A 25,352-nucleotide genomic window follows, 5' to 3' on the forward strand; every position below is an offset into this window, starting at 1 on the left:
AGATCTGCGTCAGGCACCGCTAGATGGCGCGCGGATCGAGATCAATTTTTTACCTTCGAGGTTATGTGCAAATTGTTCTGTCAAACCCTCGCGTCGTGTGGAGCATCATGATTTCCAGCCAACGATGCTCTGTCGCGGAAATTATGTTTACCTGATGAACACCGAAGATGAACACCAAGGAAAAGGAAAAGTATATCGAGGAATTTGATTTCCCCCATTGCGACGAATCTTCGAAATATGAAAAGGTTGCGAAAATTGGTCAGGGTACTTTTGGGTAAGTTTTGTTCAGAATTCAAATTCGTGGTTAGATTATGCTCGTACGCGATTCACAAATTTTTATTGTTTCTCCAACGATTCTGGCTATTTTGCAGGGAGGTGTTCAAGGCTAGAGACAAAAATTGTACAAAAAAATTCGTAGCTATGAAAAAAGTATTAATGGATAACGAGAAGGAAGGGGTATGTACACATTTAAATACTTAATTGTTTAACACTCGGACGGCGACAGTTAATTTTCGATCTAATGACAAACTTGAGGGCCGAGAAACTATGGTTATTATATTGTCCCGATAAAACTTAAAATCCTTTAAAATTCCAAACTTTTTATAGCAAGAATTTTCGAATTATTTTACAGGATATTTAACTAAACAAATTTGCGTATAATTCCTTTGATTACGTGTAAATTGTCCGTTTTCTTGGTATTTGTGTCAAACTGTGTTCGAGCTTTTTGCAATAGTTTCTTTTCGTCGAATCTAAAAATGTACACAGTGGCTCGCAGTGAAAATCGTCCACCGTGGTTAAGTATAAATCTTTATAAAAGTCTAAATACCAGTAAAAAATATGTACATGTTATGAATAGCGAACTATCTTGTTTTTATTATTACATAATATAACCCAAAAATACAAATTTTAAACGTACATGTATGAAATGAACCTCGCAATGAAAATCGTCCATCTAGTTATAAATCAAAAACTTAACCGTTTGAGTGCCACGTGTCTTTGCTGTTTTCCCGTCCAAAAGTGCCAAGCGGCGCGACAGCGCCTGTCTTATTCCCTCTCCAAGAATGCCAAGGAGCGCTATTGCGCTGTTTTCAGATTTATACGGTAGCTGTAATTGTTTCAATTCATTGTTGTTCTGCCATCTTTCTGAGCGTAAGTACAGATTTATCAGCGTCTGGGTTGCGTCATATAATATAAGAATATAATTTAAATATTTTATTGCGTATATAAAAGGTATGTACAGTAAAATTTTCACTATTTTTTTGTATTCTACGGTATAATTTTTTTATATTTTTATTTGATGCCCTTCGGCAATTAAATGCCTTCTAAACGTAAGACGAGCAATATAATAGAGGATTCGAATTACGATAGCGATGATAGTGAAGTTATTATTTTTAAAGGAAGAAGGATTAATGTTATCGACGATTCTGTTTCTGACAATAATATTCCTAATACTGGAGACATTTCAAAATATATCATGGTTACGGAAAATGAATACATTGACCAAGGCAATTGATTTCAATTCATTGAAATGTCGGGACCGCGATGCCGTTTATCTAATAGAGCCAAACCGATTGAATATTTTAATCTTTTTTTCCACAAATTCTCTTTGGGCAATGATGGTTGAGGAAACGAACAAATATGCAGAAGAAATGTTATCAAAATCCACAAGAACTGATAACTCTAGAATGGTAAATTGCTATCCTGTCACTATCCTGGAACTGAAGGCATTTGTAGCCGTACTATTGGAAATGGGGATAACAAATAGACCAACAATATATTCATATTGGACTGAAAGTTCTAGAGCAATTCCTTGGTTTAAGAAGATGTTCTCAAGGAACAGATTTAAAAATATTTTAAGATGTTTTCATATCGTTGATAATAAAAAATGTTTTCCACCGGGGCACGAAAAATATGATCCGTGTGCTAAATTCAATCCGGTTGTTGAGCACGCCAATCGGATCTTTCAAACATATTACACTCCACACAAAATGTTATCTATCGATGAGTCTTTAGTGGGAACACTGTGTCACTCCAGTATTACACAATATTTACCCAACAAGAATCATCATAAATGGGGTATTATGTTTTGGATGTTATGTGATGCAATATCAAAATATTGTGTAGCATTTTATTGTTATAAAGGTGCACAATCAAAGAATTCGCAAAATGGGCTTGGTTATGACGTTGTAACAAAATTATTGCAAGATGCTGATTGTTTAGATAAAGGATATCACGTATATGTTGACAATTATTTTACAAGCACTGCGTTAGCCAAATTTTTACATTAAAAAAATACTTATGTAACGGGAACAATCTGGAGAAATAGGAAAGATATCCCCAACGAAGCTAAGGAATTAAAAGTTGGAGAAACGAAATATTTTCGCAATGCCGAGGTACTTCTATGTGCACATCGTGGAAAAAAGTGTTCAAAGAACCCCGTTTTGTTAATTTCTACAGAGGCATTGGCAGCGAATGTAACATTAATTCAAAATCGCTATGGAAGAGAAAGAGAAAAAACAAAACCACAGATTATCAATTCATATAATAATTATATGGGTGGTGTAGACGAATCGGACAAAATGTTATATACCTATCTGGACGAACGTCGTACAGTGAAGTATTGGAAAAAAGTGACCTTCAATATATTTACAAGAATGGTATTAAATTCGTATTTGTTGTACAAGGAAACTGTGGGAAGAGAAGCAATGTCACGACTTCAATATATATCGAATATTATTTCGGAAATAGAACATGAATGGTTAGGGACAAGGGAAAATGAATTAAACGTAAGGAGGAAAAAGGTATACGGACTAGAAAAACTACCAGGACGCAACTTGAGGCGTTGCGTAGTTTGCAGTACAAAAAAACAGTACTATAAAAAGGTCTAGACTAATTTGTGTAGAATGTAAAAAAGGTTTGCATGCATTATGCTTTGACAAGCATATTTGTGCATTTTAATTATATATTATAACTGTAATTAGAATTCGTTCTTTTACTAGTATCATTCATTACTTTTACCTAAAATGGAGTGGTAACGGTTAAACACTAATTATAAAAAGTTTTATTTCTAATATTTGGTCCGGTTTCCTTCACTTTTCTCTACTTCTCTAAGCCTATTATTAATCGATTTAACTAATTTTTCAGTATATTCAGAAGAAATTTTATTCCATTCTATTTTTGACGCTTCTTTTAGTTGTTCTTTGTTTGTTATAAAATGTTGTCGAATTTTGGTCTCTAATTTGTACCATATATGTTCAATAACATTTAAATCCGGCGACTGAGGTGGTGTTTCAATTACCTTTGGACAATTATAGAATAACCATTCCTGAACGATTGCAGACTTATGCTTAGGGTCGTTGTCCTGATAAAAATGGAATGTATTCAAAATCCCTAATTTTTGTGCACTTTCTTTCAAAGTCTTCCTTAAAATATCTAAGTACATCCATCTGTTCATATTTCCCTCGATAAAAGGTAATGCACCGACACCGTTGGCTGCCATGCAGTCCCAAACCATGGCAGAATCGCCTTTTTTAACTGTGGGGCTAACAATTTTTAGTGCGAGTCAAGTTTCATAGATCTCATTGCATATATTCATTTTGTGGCGACAGGTGCACTTTCTATTACGTTAATTACAAAAATCTCATGTTTATATAATGCATATTTTGGCCAAAATTAAGAAAGCGAATGTAGTGGACAATTTTCACTGCGAACCACTGTACGTATTCGCTTTTATTTGTAAATATCGTCTTCTTTCAAAATGAAACAACTATCGAATTATTTTATCAAGGATATTTTACTACTATCTGGAAGAATAACAATTTTACTTCAATTATATGTGTTAAGATTTCAAAAAAATTTATTCTCGTGTCCATTGTATATATTATACATACGAAAGCATAAATGTTTCGTACGCATTACACTGACTCGGAAGAAATACTGCTTATCTGTATTTACTTTTTGATTTCTGTTTACAATTACTATTGAATAATAAAAGAATGTGAGAAAACATGTTCGGGGGTCTGTACAGTACACTGTACTTAAAAAAAGAATGGCTTTTGAGATTTTAACATATTTCAGTAATTACAAGTTTTCCGTCTATTTTGAGTTATTGAAAAAATTTCCAAAATTTCGGATGAAATAATTAGTGTTATAACAAATAATTATTTTTGTCTTACAGTTTCCTATAACTGCTTTGAGAGAAATAAGGATACTGCAGTTATTGAAGCATGAGAACGTAGTAAATTTAATAGAGATATGTAGAACACGAGGTATACATTTATTCATGGACTTGCAAAGCAGGAATGTTTTGAAGCAATGTACTTTCGCAGATGCATACGACAACTAATATCGAGAATTTTCTTTTAGCGACACAATATAATCGTTATCGTTCTACATTTTACCTCGTATTTGACTTTTGCGAACATGACCTAGCTGGTTTATTGTCGAATGTAAATGTTAAATTTAGTTTAGGAGAAATTAAAAAAGTTATGCAGCAGTTGTTAAACGGTCTTTATTACATTCACAGTAATAAGGTAGGAGTGAATAAATTATACAATCGTTGGGAAATAACGTTCATTATATAATTGTAATTATACTATTGTTCTATAGATCTTGCATAGAGATATGAAGGCTGCAAATGTTTTAATAACAAAAAATGGTATACTAAAGTTAGCTGACTTTGGGTTGGCTCGTGCATTTAGTGCGAACAAAAATGGCCAACCAAATCGTTACACGAATAGAGTTGTCACTCTATGGTACAGGCCACCGGAACTGTTGCTCGGAGATAGAAATTATGGGCCCCCTGTAGATTTGTGGGGTGCGGGATGTATAATGGCTGAAATGTGGACCAGGTCTATATCCTCGTCACTTTTAAAACAATTACATGTCGTTGGAAGGAGAAATTTTCTACTTCTTTGTTACGTAGATCACCGATAATGCAAGGAAATACAGAACAGCAGCAACTCATATTAATTTCACAGTTATGTGGCTCTATAACGACCGAAGTGTGGCCCGGAGTCGAGAATTTAGAGCTGTTTAATAAAATGGATTTACCTAAAGGTCAAAAACGAAAGGTAAATACTATGGAACGTACACTGTATTTATTTCTGGTATGTATAATAAAAAGGGAAAAACATTTTTACGTAGGTCAAAGACAGATTGAAGCCATATCTAAAGGATCCTTATGCGTGTGATTTGTTAGATAAACTTTTGATCCTCGATCCATCCAAAAGATACGATTCCGATTCTGCATTGAATCACGATTTTTTTTGGACCGATCCAATGCCTTGTGATCTTAGTAAAATGTTGGCACAGCATACGCAAAGTATGTTCGAGTACTTAGCTCCACCAAGACGTCCTGGGCATATACGTCAACCGCATCATCAAGTACCTGGAGGGCCAGCGAAACCTAGCTCTAGCATGACTGACAGTGGTTACCAAGATCGTGTATTCTAGCATATTCTGCTCGGAAGAATGTAAACTGCCCTCTATTGTTCATTTTCATCTCTTAGACTGTTAATCGTAAAACATTTTACTTCAACTTCATCGATAAGAATTTAAGTTGAAATTAAATGTCTGATCTATAAATACTCTGGAAATAAGGTGCAAGATTTTTATACATATACTTTCGGTTTCGAACGTCGGTCAATATTCGAGGCATTACTATACAGAGTGTTCGACCATCCCTGGGAAAAATTTTAATGGGGGATTCTGGAGGCCAAAATAAGACGAAAATCAAGAATACCAATTTGTTGACTAAGGCTTCATTAAAGAGTTATTAAAAAATTTCAAATCATTCTGAAAAAATTATTTTTGGTTGCGAGGCTCAATAACAATCATTTCTGGTGAATACACATACCCCTGAAATTCTACCCGCTTTCGAGAAAAAAATTCGAGTAGGTACCGAAATTTTTAGACGAAATTAAAAAATTTCAAATCATGGTAAAAAAATTATATTTAGTTACAGGGGTCAATTACAAGCATTTTTGGTGAATAGACATACGCCGAAATCCTACATACTTTCGAGAAAAAAATTCTTTGCCGAAAATCTGTTGAGCTGTTCATAATCTCGCGGCCAAATGGCGCCACCTATAATAAGGTTGGAGATCGTACGGTGATTCCCGTGGCTTTTGTTCGAGCCGCATGGTCGGCATCACATACTGTAATTTATTTAACTACGTAATATGTAAAGAATAATTAATGTGGTTGTGTTTAATATTTAAATATTCTCTATATATAGTTATTTAATCAGTTCCTATGCAAGTGGACCTGATATTTTTCAACAAAATCTAATGCGAGACCAAAAATGCTTCCTCAAAATTTCATGCGAATCTTTAAAATGTCATAACACCTGAACGGATTGGAGGATTTTAATTTTTCAAACTGCAAACAACGCGTATTTTAGTGGAGAATGTGTAGAAATTCTAACAATATTGAAAAAGTTGTTCCTTGACACCGTAAAATGAGAAAAACTCACTAAAATTGTTCTAATATTCAAACGACCATAACTTCTACAATAGTGAAGGTATCGCATTGAAATTTTTTTCTGAAGCAGAGCCCATGGGTACCTACAAAAAAGTATTAGACAACTTTTCTGTAGAGCGTCAAGCAAATTTATTAAAAATGAAAAACAAAATTTTAAGAAAAATCGACCTCTAAATTTTTCGACGAAAAAAAAAAATTTCAAATCGTTCTGGAAAAATTATTTTCGATTGCGGAGGTCAATTGCAATCATTTTTGGTCATTAGACATACCCTCGAAATTCAACTCACTTTCAAGAAAAAAATTCGAGAAGGTATGATATTTTTCGACAAAATTAAAAAGTTTCAAATCGTTCTGGAAAAATTATTTTCAGTTACAGGGATCAATTACAAGCATTTTTAGTCATTAGACATATCCTCGAAATCCTACCCATTTTCAAGAAAAAAATTCAGTACGGAACTTTAAACGTTAATAGCTTTTTAACGAAGCCTCCATCAACAAATTGGTATTCTTGATTTTCGTCTTATTTTGGCCTCTAGAATCCCCCATTAAAATTTTTCTGAAAGGTGGCCAAACATCCTGTATATACTGTGTGTATACAGGGTGTTCGGCCACCTCTAGCAAAAATTTTAATGAGCGATAGTGGAGGCCAAAACAAGACGAAAATCAAGAATACTAATTTGTTGATGGAAGCTTCGTTAAAAAGTTATTAACAATTAAATTCAAAAATTTCAAATCGTTCTGGAAAAATTATTTTCGGTTGCGGGGGTCAACTACAATCATTTTTGGTGAGTACACATACCTCCGAAATCCTATCTACTTTCGAGGAAAAAAATCGAGGAGGTGCTGAAATTTTTCGGCGAAAAAAAATTTTTCAAATCGTTTTAAAAAAATTATTTTCGGTTGCGGGGATCAATTACAATCATTTTTTATCATTACACATACCTCCGAAATCGTACGCACTTTCGAGAAAAAAATTCCTTACTGAAAATCCAATTAGGTGCCTAAATTTTTCAAAGGAGAAAAAAAAATTGCAAATCGTTGTGGAAAAATTATTTTCGGTTGCGGGGGTCAATTACAATCAGTTTTTGTCATTAGACATACCCACGAAATCCTGCCCACTTTCGAGAAAAAAAATAGAGAAGGTGTGAAATTATTCGAGAAAATTAAAAAATTGCAAATCGTCGTGGAAAAATTATTTTCGGTTGTAGGGTTCAATTACAGTCATTTTTTGTGAATAGACATATCCCCGAAATCTTGCGCATTTTCGAGAAAAAAATTCAGTAAGGGCGGCACTTTAAACGTTAATAACTTTTTAACGAAGCTTCCATCAACAAATTGGTATTCTTGATTTTTGTCTTATTTTGGCCTCTACTATCGCTCATTAAAATTTTTGCTAGAGGTGGCCGAACACCCTGTATATATTCTTATCTGTGCGTGTGTGTATATATATATAATTCTGGGAATAAGGTGCAAGATTTTATATGTATATAACCGAAACTGGCCAAAGTCAAAGGGAGGCAGATCTTCCAAGGTATCCCATCTCTTTTTTTCAGAAAGTGTGAGTGATGAAAGGCACGTTGATATCTCACAATAGATTTAAAAACAAACATTAGCGGGAAGTCAGTTCCAAGAACTGGTGGGGCAGTCAATTTCCAATCACTGTATACATACATACATACATACAAACGTACATATATACACACATATACATATACTTTAAAGCAGTCTCCTTATTTGTACGTTACATTTCCAGAAATGTGGTTTGCTCAATTTCTTCCATTTGTGTATTATGTTTTACACAAATCTTATCATTTTTTGCTTTATCCACTAAATTCGTAATATTAATACACTCTCAACTATTACAAAGCTAAGGAAGAAATGGACGTTGCTGTGAGTTTGTGAGCGTCGAATAAAACAGAAAAGTTACTTATAAAATACATTCGAAACTGTATCGACTGTTATTTTGCGAACGAGTTCGACGGATGTGTCATGTCAAAAACAAGATTTATTTCAATAAACAAATTTTCAATTGTACAATTGTCTTCGGATCGATAGTGTTAATAATTGCGAAAGAAATCTTAAAACATGTGCGAGCCTAAACAAATTTTTTGAGTAACGTTCATGCAACAAAACAGTGTGATATTAGCGAGTTAAATTAGCGTTCGGCCATCGTTCACTTAATTCCGTGTTCGTATTATCGTAGTCATGAGAAAGCAGCGTCGCGCGTAGCACCGAGGAGAAGAATATTCAATATATACACGATCGTATGCCCGTAATACTTTGTTACTTTTATCCTTAAAACTATATCGTTATTATGCTAAAATACACTATCGAATTATCAATCTGTGAGGTACAGATAAATATGATCTATGTTAAAATAAATGACGTGACAGTGGTATTTATCACCGGATATAAAAATACAAATAAAATTCTGTTAACAGTAACTGGCTTTCTCTCGAAAGTTCCATTGCTCGTGTTACGATGAGCGTATTAAATGAATGATCACTTTGACATATGAAATGACAAACACACGTTATTATATCACATATATTCCTAGTCGTCGTCGTTTTTAAGAAGCTGATCCAACGGATTCGGACCCATTCTCTTCGGTTTACTCGTGGACACTTTCTCCGTGCTGTCAGCTGAAATACATTCGTAACATAAAATTAGTGTTTCTAGTTATGAAGGTTCGATGTATTGGAATACTCAAAAATTTATTACATGGCGTGGGTCGTTGGGCATTTAAACAACTAAGCCACTCTGTCATGCTGATTCTCCTGTCGTTGTTGATATCACAATATCTGGGCAGTCTCTTGCCGCATCTCTGAAGTTGCCTATTGCTCGCTACCATGGTACGGAAACTTTTCCACTCCTTTCTTTCCAAAACCTGAAAATGAAAATAATAGTACATATATCTCCCAGTTTTTACTTACTAAATGCGTCTAACAAGGGAACTTAGTGTACAGGTAGAGTGGGTCATCCGTAATACATACTTATTTTTTGTTCGTGTCACAATTCACTTTTAAGGGGTGAAATCACCCCACAAAGAAAATGCAAAATTAATTCCCTTGTAAGCGCAAAGAAACAGTAATACATGCCTTATTCTTGTTCTTATCGAGCATAACAAAGTGCCAAGTCGCTATTTGTTCCTCTTTAGAAGCTTGCCACTTAGCTGTCGTTTCCTCTGAATTTGTACTGGAAGCCTTCATCTTCTTTTGCATTAAATCCATTAAATCGCGCAGAAACAGTTGTTTCTTTTGCTCGGGACAACCTAACGTCAGAGATTCAATGTTTCGTTTGTTTAAATTTATACTTTAGGTACGATAAAATAACATGATTTAATTACCCTTCATGGGTCTGCTAGGAGTAGGTACTGGATTACAATTTGGAGTGCGGTCTTTCGAAGATGTTCCAGGAATCGGTTTGCCAGTATCTTGGTAGACGCACCAACAGTAACCAGAGTAACATTGCACTCGGTGATACCTTCCATCAGGAGTACATTCAGGTACATAGAATTTCTCTTGAGAATGTTGCCTCTCGTCCTCTAATACGGATCGTCTATCCGTTAAACAATCGTTCGCTGAAAATTTTGTATAAAAACACTTGAGATATAATGTTTATAAGATTCTTACATTGATTATGTGAAATATCTTTTCATTTTTGGAGTCACTACAGGCTTGGGATTTCTGATTATTTATTTACAACAAAACTTTGTAAAACAAAATACTACGGGTTTTTATGTCGTGTGGTGAAACTATGGGGAAAGTACGAAGAAGAAGATGGAAACGCTCATCAAATCATTCGCATTGCTAGTATTTATACATACAATGACTGTCAAAACATGAAAATTGTACTAAATTATTATACTAATAACCTTTCAGGTTTTATATTAATAATAGGTTAAATATAGGTTATTATATTAATAACCTTTAGTAGTACTTACTCAGTAAATTAAATAAAATTTTAGGTTGTGTATGAAATTTAGCTGTCAGTAAAGATCGTATACTGTTGGTAACATTGGAAATCCGGTGAATCCCCAATTGTTTTTTGTCTAACAATGATTAGCAACGATTGAATCTAGCTAATTTAGCAGCAGTCTGATTGTTATATGCATTGTACTGCCAAAAAATTAATAAAAGACACTTAAAATACAACAAACTAAAGTAGTGGAGTGTGAATTAGTTAATTGTTACTATAAAAACAAAAAAAGTTATAATGAAATTAGTAAAATTATTAATCGAAGTAAAAGCACAATTTAATATATGTATAATAAAACCATACAAAGAGGAGGACCGTGTAGTGAATATCAGGGATGAACGATGGATTGTTAGAAAAATTAAGGATGATCCGAGGATTAGTGCTCCAATATTAGCGTCAAAAGTTGAAAAATATTTAAATAAGAAAGTAAGTGACTCAACCGTTAGAGGAGTATTAAGAAAATAGAAGTATCGTGGTAGAGTTGCTCGAAAGAAGCCGTTCATAAGTTTGCAAAATAGAAAGAAGAGGTACGAGTTTGCTAAGAAGTATATAAAGGAACAGTTTACTTTTTGGAAAAATGTAACTTTTACTGATGAATCGAAATTTAATGTCTTCAGTTCGGATGGAAGAAAAATTGTACGGAGAAAACCAAATACAGCTATGGATATTAAAAATCTCAGAGTAACAGTTAAATTTGGCAGTGGGTCTCAAATGGTTTGGAGTTGTATGTCAGCATCTAGCGTTGGAAATCTGGTATTTATTGATAATATAATGGATAAGTGGTCGTATTTGAGTATATTAAAAAATAATTTAAAAGATAGTGTCGAAAAAATGAGAATTTTAAACAAAGCACAATTCTTATGTAGCGAAGAGTTGGCTATTATATAACTGCCCTGAAGTTCTTCAAATGCCCCCACAATCTCCTGATATCAATGTCTTAAAACATTTGGAACGAATTAAACAAAAAAGTAAGATTGCACAATATTACAAACAAGGAAAGCCTTAGAAAAGCTTTGCAAGAAGAACGGTCGAAAATAACACCTGAATTATGTGAGAATTTAGTAAAATCAATTCCTCGACGACTGCAGTGCGTTCAAAATGCATTTAGTTACCCAACTAAATATTAATATAAACAATTTTTATTATATACTATTTTATTATATATTATTTTATTATTCTAAAACTGTACCCTATTTCCTCTGTACAATTTTTACTGACAGCTAAGTTTCATACGCAACCTCAAGTTTTATTTAATTTACTGAGTACTGCTAAAGATTTTTTTTTATTGTTGCTATGTATCAAATAAAGAAACTGTGGCGCGCATATGGCCGCATGATGGCGCTTTACGGGAGAGTACGGGTCGACCGTAGGGGAACCCCAAGTGAGGATCGCCACGCAATTGCGGGGTTTTTCGTACGTTATTCATTAATACTGAAACAGTTGTATTATTTTTAATGTATGACTTATTGGCACGAATAAACTACGCTCTATATTATCAACGGGCCACAGAAACATTACAATATATGCCTCTATATGAATTTCAATAATTTAGTACAATTTTAATGTTTTATTGAAAAAATATCGGCTGAACCGCTAGGTGTACGATTTTAAATGACAGTTCACTGTATACAGTTTTTACAAAGTGTTTATATGTCCTAGCAAGCCTTGCCTTAGACGCCGTATACAGGGTGTTTGGCCACCTTTCAGAAAAATTTTAATGGGGGATTCTAGAGGCCAAAATAAGACGAAAATCAAGAATACTAATTTCTTGATGGAGGCTTCGTCAAAAAATTATTAACGTTTAAAGTTCCGTACTGAATTTTTTTCTTGAAAATGGGTAGGATTTCGAGGATATGTCTAATGACTAAAAATGCTTGTAATTGATCCCTGTAACTGAAAATAATTTTTCCAGAACGATTTGAAACCTTTTAATTTTGTCGAAAAATATCATACCTTCTCGAATTTTTTTCTTGAAAGTGAGTTGAATTTCGAGGGTATGTCTAATGACCAAAAATGATTGCAATTGACCTCCGCAATCGAAAATAATTTTTCCAGAACGATTTGAAATTTTTTTTTTTCGTCGAAAAATTTAGAGGTCGATTTTTCTTAAAATTTTGTTTTTCATTTTTAATAAATTTGCTTGACGCTCTACAGAAAAGTTGTCTAATACTTTTTTGTAGGTACCCATGGGCTCTGCTTCAGAAAAAAATTTCAATGAGATACCTTCACTATTGTAGGAGTTATGGTCGTTTGAATATTAGACCAATTTTAGTGAGTTTTTCTCATTTTACGGTGTCAAGGAACAACTTTTTCAATATTGTTAGAATTTCTACACATTCTCCACTAAAATACGCGTTGTTTGCAGTTTGAAAAATTAAAGTCCTCCAATCCGTTCAGGTGTTATGACATTTTAAAGATTCGCATGAAATTTTGAGGAAGCATTTTTGGTCTCGCATTAGATTTTGTTGAAAAATATCAGGTCCCCTTGCATAGGAACTGATTAAATAACTATATATAGAGAATATTTAAATATTAAACACAACCACATTAATTATTCTTTACATATTACATAGTTCAATAAATTACAGTATGTGATGCCGACCATGCGGCTCGAACAAAAGCCACGGGAATCCCCGTACGATCTCCAACCTTATTATAGGTGGCGCCATTTGGCCGCGAGATTATGAACAGCTCAACAGATTTTCGGCAAAGAATTTTTTTCTCGAAAGTATGTAGGATTTCGGCGTATGTCTATTCACAAAAAAATGCTTGTAATTGACCCCTGTAACTAAATATAATTTTTTCACTGTGATTTGAAATTTTTTAATTTTGTCAAAAAATTTCAGTATCTACTCGAATTTTTTTCTCGAAAGTGGATAGGATTTCGGAAGTATGTGTATTCACCAAAAATTATTATAATTGACCTCCGCAACCGAAAATAATTTTTCCAGAACGATTTGAAATTTTTGAATTTAATTGTTAATAACTTTTTAATGAAGCCTTAGTCAAGAAATTGATATTCTTGATTTTCGTCCTATTTTGGCCTCTAGAATCCCCCATTAAAATTTTCCCCAGGGGTGGTCGAACATCCTGTATAAGAACGGAAGGGTCAGTCGAGCGCTTGCGAGAGAACGGTCCCTCTGGTGGCGAATCTGGGAGGTGTCGTTACATTATAAAATTAGAGTCGTACGAATAGCATTTCGAGCCATTACTCCTGTTTTTGCGACTACATTCAGGCCTTTTGCTAATATTTTCATAGCGAATATAAATAAACAATTTATTTTTAATAAAATTTCTCCGTGACATTTCTAAGAATATGTATGTATTTTTTCTAATAAACAAATTGACTGCTGTACGAATACTTTTTACACCAACTATATGTTAAATTTATAGCTTTCAATCGATTAACCTCTTCACGCCCTTGGCCACATATGTGGACGTTTAGTTTTTTTTTTATAATTATAGTTACTGTCAATAATAAATAGACCCAAAAAAAGAAGAAAAAAAAATCGTCCCTGAAGAGATTAAACGGATTATATCGTGCTTAAAAATATATCAATTCAAAAAGTTTAAATATTTGTTTCTCAAATAAACGGAAATTAGAAATAAACAAATTGTACTAGACACGATATGGTCTGACCTCAATTATTTTTAACAGCTTATGGACAAAAATACTAACCATCGCTATCTTCTTTAGTGTCCGTTGGATCATCGGTGAACGTTGGTCGAGAATGTACAGGTGCGGGATTCCCTTTCAATACTGTGAAAAACAGAGAATAGAATCACTACCAAACGTTCGTGGTCCGTGACTGTTCGACAAACGAGGTAACACAAACACGGCCCTTTCACCGGATACAAAATTCCGAGATTAATGTTAATGATTATGTACAAGGAAAATGTAGAAATTTTTCGAAGTCCTTCGCCCACGAATGAGCGTACGCAGCGAAAAGATTTCGTTCGTCTGTACAGGCTGGCGGTTGTTTCGTACAGTTTTGTTAATGCAGCGGTTAATTTGTAAAACGAGACTCTTATTTACACGCACGGGTGATCGTACTCTTGTGCTCTGTTTCCTTCGTCCTTCTCGCACAGAATTTTGAAGGAAAACTAAAGACCGTCACCACCCGACAAACAACAGGATCGCTCACACACACAAACGGACACGCGTTGTTATATTTCTATGATTTCTGTTTCGTTTATTTTTACAGCGCATGCGTGAAATTAGGAGTAAAAGCATTTTTCGCGAACGATAAATTATAATACAGTGTGCGTCGCCTTGTTGCCTTATTTATGGCGTTTGGATTTTATACAGGATCGTACACGAACGACGCTAATTAAAACGGGTGGTGACGCACAGCTTTAAGGAAAATTATAAAAGGTACTTATTGCATGAAAGTTCGCGTAATTTGCCTCGTTCCAAGAGCACGTGCTAACGAAAAGTAGCATTGCCACGTTGATCGTCCAAACGTGATTCGATCGTTACATGGAAGTCGCAATGAGGTATTCGATTTACCCTGAATTACGTTTCAGAGACTCGAAAGATCGAAATTATTGAAATCTTTCGTTACACAGACAATACGAGATACATGAAGTATATAAAGCTACGATTTTTCGATATAAATCATTACTGTTGAATTGCTGCAAGGATTCTTGCGGATTTTTCGTTGGAAAATGTTTAAACAAATGTTCACATTGACCAGGCATTAAAGACTTTAACGTTGATAGGTTAGAGCCAAACAGGTGCAAGGATGACTTTAGACCGAACAAACGGACCCAATCTAACCTCACATTTCGATGTGCTTATGTAGGATGATAGAAGACAAGTGTAAAATACTAAGAGACTTTGCAATTGTATAGCATATATATGAATAATTAAAATTAGCTACGATATGACTATGTATACGGCAAACATCGGTTTGTTTCATCGAAGTCGTGGCGCAAATTATTTTTCGATAATAACTTTTTAATGACACTAACCATATTCGGATATTAAGGTTTATAAGACTGCTGCTTTCAATTTCGTGAATTGGCGAAAAGAAAGTTCTATTTTGTATAATGTATAAACCGTATATAAGGAAGTTATTAATATACAGGGTGTTCGGCCACTCCTGGGTAAATTTTAATGAAAGATTTCAAAGGCTAAAATAAGACAAAAATCAAGAATATCAATTAAATTAAAAAATTTCAAATTATACTGAAAAAATTATTTTTGGCTGCGGTGCTCAATTACAATCATTTTTGGTGAATATACATACCCCTGAAATCCTACCCACTTTCGAGAAAAAAATTCGGAAAGTTATGAAATTTTTCGACAAAATTAAAAAATTTCAAATTGTTCTGGAAAAATTATTTTCGTTTACAGGGGTCAATTACAATAATTTTTGGTCATTAGAGATACCCCCGAAATTCTATCCATTTTCGAGAAAAAAAATCGAGAAGGTATGAAATTTTTCGACAAAATCAAAAAATTTCAAATCGTTCCGGAAAAATTACTTTCGGTTGCGGGGCTCAATTACAATGATTTTTGGTCATTAGAGATACCCCAGAAATTCTACCCATTTTTGAGAAAAAAAATCGAGAATGTATGAAATTTTCCGACAAAATTAAAAAATTTCAAATTGTACTTAAAAAAATATATTTAGTTACAAGGGTCAATTACAATCATTTTTGGTCATTAGAGATACCCCCGAAATTCTATCCATTTTCGAGAAAAAAAATCGAGAAGGTATGAAATTTTTCGACAAAATCAAAAAATTTCAAATCGTTCCGGAAAAATTACTTTCGGTTGCGGGGCTCAATTACAATGATTTTTGGTCATTAGAGACACCCCCGAAATTCTACCCACTTTCGAGAAAAAAAATCGAGAAGGTATGAAATTTTTCGACAAAATTAAAAAATTTCAAATCGTTCTGGAAAAATTATTTTCGTTTACAGGGGTCAATTACAATAATTTTTGGTCATTAGAGATACCCCCGAAATTCTACCCATTTTCGAGAAAAAAATTCGAAAAGTTACGAAATTTTTCGACAAAATTGAAAAATTTCAAATCGTTCTGGAAAAATTACTTCCGGTTGCGGGGCTCAATTACAATCATTTTTGGTCATTAGAAATACCCCCGAAATCCTACCCAATTTCGAGAAAAAAAATCGAGAAAGTATGAAATTTTCCGACAAAATTAAAAAATTTCAAATTGTACTTAAAAAAATATATTTAGTTACAAGGGTCAATTACAATCATTTTTGGTCATTAGAGATACCCCCGAAATTCTACCCATTTTTGAGAAAAAAAATCGAAAAGGTATGAAATTTTTCGACAAAATTAAAAAATTTCAAATCGTTCCGGAAAAATTACTTTCGGTTGCGGGGCTCAATTACAATGATTTTTGGTCATTAGAGACACCCCCGAAATTCTACCCACTTTCGAGAAAAAAAATCGAGAAGGTATGAAATTTTTCGACAAAATTAAAAAATTTCAAATCGTTCTGGAAAAATTATTTTCGTTTACAGGGGTCAATTACAATAATTTTTGGTCATTAGAGATACCCCCGAAATTCTACCCATTTTCGAGAAAAAAATTCGAAAAGTTACGAAATTTTTCGACAAAATTGAAAAATTTCAAATCGTTCTGGAAAAATTACTTCCGGTTGCGGGGCTCAATTACAATCATTTTTGGTCATTAGAAATACCCCCGAAATCCTACCCAATTTCGAGAAAAAAAATCGAGAAAGTATGAAATTTTCCGACAAAATTAAAAAATTTCAAATTGTACTTAAAAAAATATATTTAGTTACAAGGGTCAATTACAATCATTTTTGGTCATTAGAGATACCCCCGAAATTCTACCCATTTTTGAGAAAAAAAATCGAAAAGGTATGAAATTTTTCGACAAAATTAAAAAATTTCAAATCGTTCCGGAAAAATTACTTTCGGTTGCGGGGCTCAATTACAATCATTTTTGGTCATTAGAGACACCCCCGAAATTCTACCCACTTTTGAGAAAAAAAATCGAGAAGGTATGAAATTTTTCGACAAAATTAAAAAATTTCAAATCGTTCTGGAAAAATTACTTTCGGTTGCGGGGCTCAATTACAATCATTTTTGGTCATTAGAGACACCCCAGAAATTCTACCCATTTTTGAGAAAAAAAATCGAGAAGGTATGAAATTATTCGACAAAATTAACAAATTTCAAATCGTTCTGGAAAAATTATTTTCGTTTACAGGGATCAATTACAATAATTTTTAGTGAATATACCTACCCCCAAAATCCTACCCACTTTCTAGAAAAAAATTCAGTGCCAGCGGAACTTTAAACATTAATAACTTTTTAACGATACCTCCATCAACAAATTAGTATCCTTAATTTTCGTCTTATTTTGGCCTCTAGAATCTCCCATTAAAATTTTTCCCAGGGGTGGCCGAACACCCTACATAATTACTCCATTTTAAATTTATGCCACGGTGACTTCGACAGCAAGTTAATATACAGTGAATTAACTTAATATTCACTAATAACTTTACACAAAATGTCAAACTTATTTAATGTTTCGTAAGATGTCCTTCTTTAAAGCGTTGAGGCAGGTATCCAATTATTATTTTTTTTAAATAATCTGCATATATATTGCCCCATTCTTCTTTTAATCTTTATCTTAAGTATACTTTTGACAATATTGAAGTTTTTCTAATTCTCCATTCCAGTTCATTTCACAGATTCTCCGTAGGATGTAGATCTAGGGACTAATTTTTTTTTTAGGGTGGTATTCTTGCACAATTCATACTTTATGTTTGAGATCATTGCCTTGGGGTAATATTTGAATGTAAGTTTGAATTCTGATTTTTGTTGCACTTTTTAATAAATTATGTTTCAGAATATTTAAATACGTATTACAACAATTTTGGTATTAGGAACTGATAACATAATTACGATAGGTCTCTGCTTAAAACAAATCTTGAGAATTGTAATGAAATAGAGAAACCAAACCATTTATCGGTAAATGTAGGTAAGCAAATCGGTACGTCAGATATCTTACGTACCGGTAGAAGTCTCTATTTCAATTACTTGCATATAAAAAACGAGAATTTACCATCTGTTCTATGCATCCCGACCGAAGATATCATTCTGCAAAAGCATGTTAAAATCAAGGAAGGTTAGGTCGTTCTTAATTGCAACACGAATAATTTTTTATATAAATTTCGTACGAATTTTTCGATTTTAAAATAGAAAGTGATCAGAGTGAATTTTTTGAAAATTGACCGTTATCAGCGGTGAAACGCTTCGGTGGCTGGTCATCCAAACGTCAACATGTATTGGCTGTGCACTTAGAAATCCGTCAGAATCCATTGTAGCAACCGAACAGCAACGATAGTAGAGGAAGAATTGAAAAAAAAAAAGAGATTCATAGAAGTAACGTGACAGTGCTGTTGATGTGCAGAACTAGGGACTCACCTTGGTCCGTGGCCCGGGTCCTCTGGGCCTCAGGGACCTCGGGGCGCTCGTCTGCGGGGTTCAGCGACAAGAACAAACGTACTAAATGATAACAATGATGTCACTCAGCCGACCGGCCTTACCTATATGTACAATGTTTTTTTGTCATTCGCGCATCGCAGGTTTTCTAGCAGAGCAGCGAGCGGTGGCGAATATTGAAAAATTTTGGGTTCTAAATGTTTTTCAGGCAGCAGTCTCACGCACCCAAAGACTGTTTTCTCTTACAGCTGGTCACAAAATTATCGGCACAAGCAACTATTCGATCGAACCGCGAAAAATAAAACAATAAAAAAAAAAAATTATATTTCTCTGCTAAGAAATAGGCGGTTTGAAGGCTGACAAAACATCGGGGACACGTTTCGCAATTACGAAAGAACGAATTATAGTAATTTCTTAAATTTCTGCCACGCGTAATGCATTTTACAAAAACAACCTTGAAATGCAAATTTACTGTATAGTTTCTTAACCTTAAAGTTTAAATAAGTCTAGAGTTTGAAAACAAGGTTATATAATAATACCGTTTTACGTATTTTATAACATTATGCATAAAATATCATGTACATTTATTTATAAACTTGCCTATATCTTGGTGTGCAATCTAAAATTACGTCCTATTAAAATAAATTGTGAATACATTACTGTAAAACAAATTTGGATCGACGTTAATAACATGTGGTATTAAGAAAATATTTTTGTTTTGGTGATAAAATGATATAATGAAGATAGAAAAATAAATTTTCCATTTCATTTCTATGAGTAGTTTTTGTTTGAGTCTTGTCTCCCTATTAGTACGGATAATGGAGATTCTACTGTATAAGAATGGTTGTTGCATAACTGCGTCAAAAATTCTATGTATTCTTCTTCAATTACCAGACTCACTATTCTATTTCAAAACAATTTCCACAAGAAAATAGACAACGCTGTAAGGCTTTTAACTCTTTGGGGCATGCTGGGATTAAAAGTGTTCTATCTTTTTGATGCACCGTAACGCTTGGTGGCACATTTTTAGTCCCACCTCAAAATATTCCAATAGCTGCATGCGCATAGGTTTACATTTCGTCTTATTTACGTAAAGCAGTTGGTAATATCTTCAACAAATGTTACAAATGTATTCACTTGTGTTGGCAACATTCAACGTGCCAATACAGGTTCATCAATTGTTGCAAGCGGAAGGTTTATTGCGACAATCTTTTTTCATGTTTTTTTATGTCTTTACATTATGTGATAGCTTTATTAATAAAAATATACCAATTTTGTTTAATTTAAAACGCAATAAAATTTCTATGCAACATGGGTCTATTTTATTATCTGAAATCCTGTGCAGCAAAGAGTTAAAACAAACCAGTTTACTATTCAAGACAATGTAACATAATTTATAGTAGATTTAAACAGAAAATAATACAATCGATGCCATAAAGATTCGCAGAAGCGACAAAGCAAAAAGGATAACCAAGAAATTATAAGCTTACACGAAGCCTATATAAATTTGTGATGTAAATATTAGCAAGGAATTATTACAGTTTGTGTTTTTCGTAATTTCAAGACATAGTTTCACCATTTTATTTTATGGTTTTTGAGTCTTTCTGCTTCTGAGATGCACTGTTGTTGCATGGTCGACGCGCAACAAACCTAACCTCAATCTTGACTTTAAGATTAAGCTACGCATAAGGCGCCAACATTTGAATTAACACTTTACCGACCGATAGCCTATTAATCGACTGTTTTACCGACCAACACTTACCGACCGGTAAAACAGTCGATTAATAGCCTATCGGTCGGTAAGCGTTGGCCGGTAAAACAGTCGATTAATAGGCTATCGGTCGGTAAAGTGTTAAGAATGTTTACATTTTATTGGTAACGATAGAATAAAATATCTATTTCTTATTAAAAAAAAAAAGGTTGAAGCACATTTATCGTCCTGTTCTTTATTGTTATATATTTATCGTTCTGTCTGCAAAACTAACCTAACCTTAACCTTGACTTTAAGATTGAGCTATGAATAAGGCGCCAACATTTGAATTAAGAACGTTTACATTTTATTGATAACGATACAATAAAATATCTATTTCTTATTAAAAAAAAAAGATTGAAGCACGTTTATCGTCCTGTTCTTTCGCGTATTATTATCAAATTTTTGCCTGTGCCAATAATTTTGTCGCTCGCTGTACACGCGTATAGTATAACCTCTTTCGAACGGATGGTTCGTAAGATTTCCATTCCCCTTTGCTCGTACCAGTTACAAATTGAATATACTCATGCGGTGCCTTGGCATGTCGTCAATATTGACCATGCGATGTACGCGTTAAGGGATACGGACTCAGAGAAAACTTTTGCTACAGTTACTAAAAATTGATTTGCTAAATAGCTTTTAGCAACTATAGTTAATTTCACAGTGGAGAGTCATTTGTTCTATACTTTTCGTGCCGCTCAAAGTAAGGTTATAAAATAATACCGTTTTACGTATTACGTTGTTCAAAGTAATTAGAACAAGCTTCACGTCAATTAACTTGCTGCAAAAAGGAATGTGAATAGTTTTAAGATCTTATTCCCCCAAGTAGATATTTATAGAATTAAGAAAAAGAATAATCATCATGGATAACCACCGCGACAATGTGATACTTTTGCAAAGTGGCGCTAGTGAGATTAATTGTTGAAGCAAGTGGTCACTAATGCTAACCGTTGTGCTTGAATGGACATTTTCTAGATGATCATCCGAGCTAACCATAATTTAATAACAAAGCCACTCTCCGTATGCGAGAATTTCTCATCATTTCGAGCAGTATAGCATGCATGGTAGCTATAGAAGAAATTTTCTCTGAGTACGCTATTTAAGTTTTTGCGATCTGCGGGTTGGCACTAGGCAACTTAATGCGAGCGTATATAGGGTGCGGCGGCAACCATGGTGTAAACTTTCTATAGAGCGATTCTTCGTGTAAATTGAAATTGAGGAATAATTTTTTTTTGTGAGTTACAAAAATTTCCTGGTTTCTTCGTAGACTACTATTTCCGTTTAATTTGAGGTTTTGTAAATATTGACACGACAAATGACAATGAAAAATGGTTCTAAATAATGTAGTTAAGAATACAGTCGATTTTTGCTAATGTTTCTCAAGTTCTGTAACCCTTTAAAATGATTAGCATGAACGATACAGTCGATTCTTGCTAATGTTTCTCAAATTTTTTAACCCTTAAAAATAATTAGCATGAATGATATAGTCAATTCGTACTAATGTTTTTCAAGTTCTGTAACCCTTAAAAATGATTAGCATGAACGATACAGTCGATTCTTGCTAATGTTTCTCAAATTTTTTAACCCTTAAAAATAATTAGCATGAATGATATAGTCAATTCGTACTAATGTTTTTCAAGTTCTGTAACCCTTAAAAATGATTAGTATGAACGATACAGTCGATTCGTGCTAATGTTTCTCAAGTTTTGTAACCCTTAAAAGTAATTAGCATGAACGATACAGTCGATTCGTGCTAATGTTTCTCAAGTTTTGCAACCCTTCAAAATGATTAGCATGAATGATACAGTCGATTCGTGCTAATTTTTCTCAAGTTTTGCAACCCTTCAAAATGATTAGCATGAATGATACAGTCGATTCGTGCTAATTTTTCTCAAGTTTTGTAACCCTTAAAAGTAATTAGTATGAATGATACAGTCGATTCGTGCTAATGTTTCTCAAGTTCTGTAACCCTTCAAAATGATTAGCATGAATGATACAGTCGATTCGTGCTAATTTTTCTCAAGTTTTGTAACCCTTAAAAGTAATTAGCATGAATGATACAGTCGATTCGTGCTAATGTTTCTCAAATTTTTTAACCCTTAAAAATAATTAGCATGAATGATATAGTCAATTCGTACTAATGTTTTTCACGTTCTGTAACCCTTAAAAATGATTAGTATGAACGATACAGTCGATTCGTGCTAATGTTTCTCAAGTTTTGCAACCCTTCAAAATGATTAGCATGAATGATACAGTCGATTCGTGCTAATGTTTCTCAAGTTTTGCAACCCTTCAAAATGATTAGCATGAATGATACAGTCGATTCGTGCTAATTTTTCTCAAGTTTTGTAACCCTTAAAAGTAATTAATATGAATGATATAGTCAATTCGTACTAATGTTTTTCAAGTTCTGTAACCCTTAAAAATGATTAGTATGAACGATACAGTCAATTCTTGCTAATGTTTCTCAAGTTTTGTAACCCTTAAAAGTGATTAGCATGAACGATACAGTCGATTCGTGCTAATATTTCTCAAGTTTTGCAACCCTTCAAAATGATTAGCATGAACGATACAGTCGATTCTTGCTAATGTTTCTCAAGTTTTGCAACCCTTCAAAATGATTAGCATGAATGATACAGTCGATTCGTGCTAATGTTTCTCAAGTTTTGTAACCCTTAAAAGTAATTAGCATGAACGATACAGTCGATTCGTGCTAATGTTTCTCAAGTTTTGCAACCCTTCAAAATGATTAGCATATACTTAATTTTGTAAAACACTGTTGTATTATCACAAGAGTTATGAGTAAGAGATATTGTCAAATTTTATAACAACATTATAAATTAATAAGTATATGTCATAATGATACGAGAATAAAATGTATTGATTCTATTTACAAGACAATGGAACTATTAACGAGAATCAAAGAATTGTACGCTTCGATCATGAAAATAAATAAAAAAAAACTCACTTTTGTTTGAAGAATCACTCCTATTTATGTTTATAGTTTGACATGCCATGGTTAACGCCATACGAAGTATTATTGAAAATACGGTGGATACATGCTCGAGATATTTCGTGCACGAAAGGTTTTAGTTATTCGCGCTTTGCAGCTTACTAAAAACATTTACGATCGTTTCTCCTTTATTTTCTAGGAAGTTTGAGCACGAACGAATGACAATCCACGAAGAAACCGCGAGATAAGACGATTTTATTAAAGCTGTCGGACGATAGACATCGACGATTCCCAGGTCGCACAAATCGACACTGGGAGTACGAATGCGATTACTTGACATGCAATTGACCACAATTCTACGTATCGAACTGTTTACGCGTGAAATTCTACTCTCGTTGTTAGCACTCGTGCATCGATAGAAACGCAGGTTGCTTTAAAGGAAAAAAGAAGCATACGCATTCTACCATAGACGGATAAACGAAACTTTCTACCGCTGACGTGTGATATTTTATATCCTCATAATTGATAGATTGTTAATAAAAAAAATCTGTACAGTTATAGAAAAGAAAACGAAATTTCTTTCGAGGAGGGACATCGAGGCTCGATCGATTTTTGCAAAAAAATATATTCGAATGAAATTTTAATATAGGCGTTCAGTTTCGCTTTTACTGTATATCTGATTGGGGTACTCTGACGGCCGCTGTCACGTGTGCGTGACTTTACTGATTCTGTCACCGTATCATCATCTATTCAATTTATTATCTTTATCTATTTAATTTTATCTTATTATTATAATTTCAATATACAAAGCTTTCTCAAAAATAGTTAATAGTTCGCGGAGTTAATTTGAAACAAGTTAATTATTATAGAAATTTAAATTCAAATTTATTTTCAATTTCAATTTGGAAATACCTGCTGGCCAATATTATAAATTCACTTCATTTTTGTCTCATTTATTGTGATACTTAGAGCTATTGTTTTTTCCTTTTTTAATATTTCGTAAACACGAAAGATAAAGGTATGGGGGGAAAAATTTGCAATATTTATATAAAGAATGACTTGTTAACCTTTTTAAGAAAAATGCTACTTCCAAGATGGATGAAAGTATAAGTTTAATTATAAATAAATGTTTTTTTATAATTACAATGAAAATTGTCTCCAATAATTACTTAATGCTCCATTATGATTAACTAATTGAAAAATTCTCGTTTTTATGTTGTTTAATGAGATCTAACCGAGGGCTCATTTTATTTAAAAAAAATAAATGAAATTAAATGTACGATAGATGACTTGTTTTGAACTCGCTCGAAATAGACTGTTAATAAAATTCTCGATTTCATACTGTTTACAAAATGTTCTATCAAGCCTTGATTAATTCCTGATTTTAATTATTTGTCATTATATAGTTTATATTATTATATAGTATATAATTATTATTATTATATAGTCATTATATTTACTGTAGAATCACTTCTGTTAACTATTTTGGTAATATTTCTTACTGACAATGCATCTGTAAAATTACTTATAATTAGCTCCAGAATTTCTATTTGATGTCTGTTCAGACTCTCATTTTCATATCTCAAAATAAATTTCGCAAAAACTCACAAATTTCTATCGCTTATTTCACGCTTATTCAACATAAAATGAAAACAATTGTAGCTATCAAATGACAAAGTTACTAGTGATTCCCCGCAATCTATGGTGAAAAACTAACAATGTTCCCAAC

At 33.3% G+C, this 25,352-nt stretch overlaps 2 protein-coding genes across 5 annotated transcripts in view; one reads left to right on the forward strand and one right to left on the reverse strand.

The window, feature by feature from the left end:
* The first annotated feature begins 29 nt into the window (after nt 1-29).
* LOC122399980 (cyclin-dependent kinase 9) lies at nt 30-5,745 on the forward strand. Its single transcript, XM_043401104.1, has 7 exons — nt 30-274; nt 372-456; nt 4,178-4,268; nt 4,366-4,532; nt 4,609-4,850; nt 4,925-5,072; nt 5,146-5,745. Exons 1-7 carry the CDS (start codon nt 168-170, stop codon nt 5,452-5,454), a joined length of 1,149 nt encoding a protein of 382 aa, XP_043257039.1. The 5' UTR covers nt 30-167; the 3' UTR covers nt 5,455-5,745.
* A 2,148-nt stretch (nt 5,746-7,893) lies between these two features.
* Nucleotides 7,894-25,352, reverse strand: part of LOC122399982 (SPARC-related modular calcium-binding protein 2) — a 107,528-nt gene continuing 90,069 nt past the window's right edge. For 2 of the 4 annotated variants that reach the window (XM_043401106.1, XM_043401109.1), the window contains exons 5-10: nt 18,903-18,983; nt 14,141-14,221; nt 9,830-10,063; nt 9,582-9,754; nt 9,205-9,370; nt 7,894-9,125 (exon numbers count right to left, since the gene is read on the reverse strand). In XM_043401106.1, the coding sequence (XP_043257041.1) occupies nt 9,037-9,125; nt 9,205-9,370; nt 9,582-9,754; nt 9,830-10,063; nt 14,141-14,221; nt 18,903-18,983 (824 nt within the window). In that variant the 3' untranslated portion in view covers nt 7,894-9,036. The remainder of the gene's footprint in view (nt 9,126-9,204; nt 9,371-9,581; nt 9,755-9,829; nt 10,064-14,140; nt 14,222-18,902; nt 18,984-25,352) is intronic. The other 2 variants (XM_043401107.1, XM_043401108.1) reach the window with 2 other exon arrangements.

The sequence above is a fragment of the Colletes gigas genome, unplaced genomic scaffold (assembly GCF_013123115.1).
Source record: "Colletes gigas isolate AHSC1104 unplaced genomic scaffold, ASM1312311v1 Colletes_gigas_Sc00015, whole genome shotgun sequence".
In the NCBI taxonomy this organism is placed as follows: Eukaryota; Metazoa; Arthropoda; class Insecta; order Hymenoptera; family Colletidae; genus Colletes; species Colletes gigas.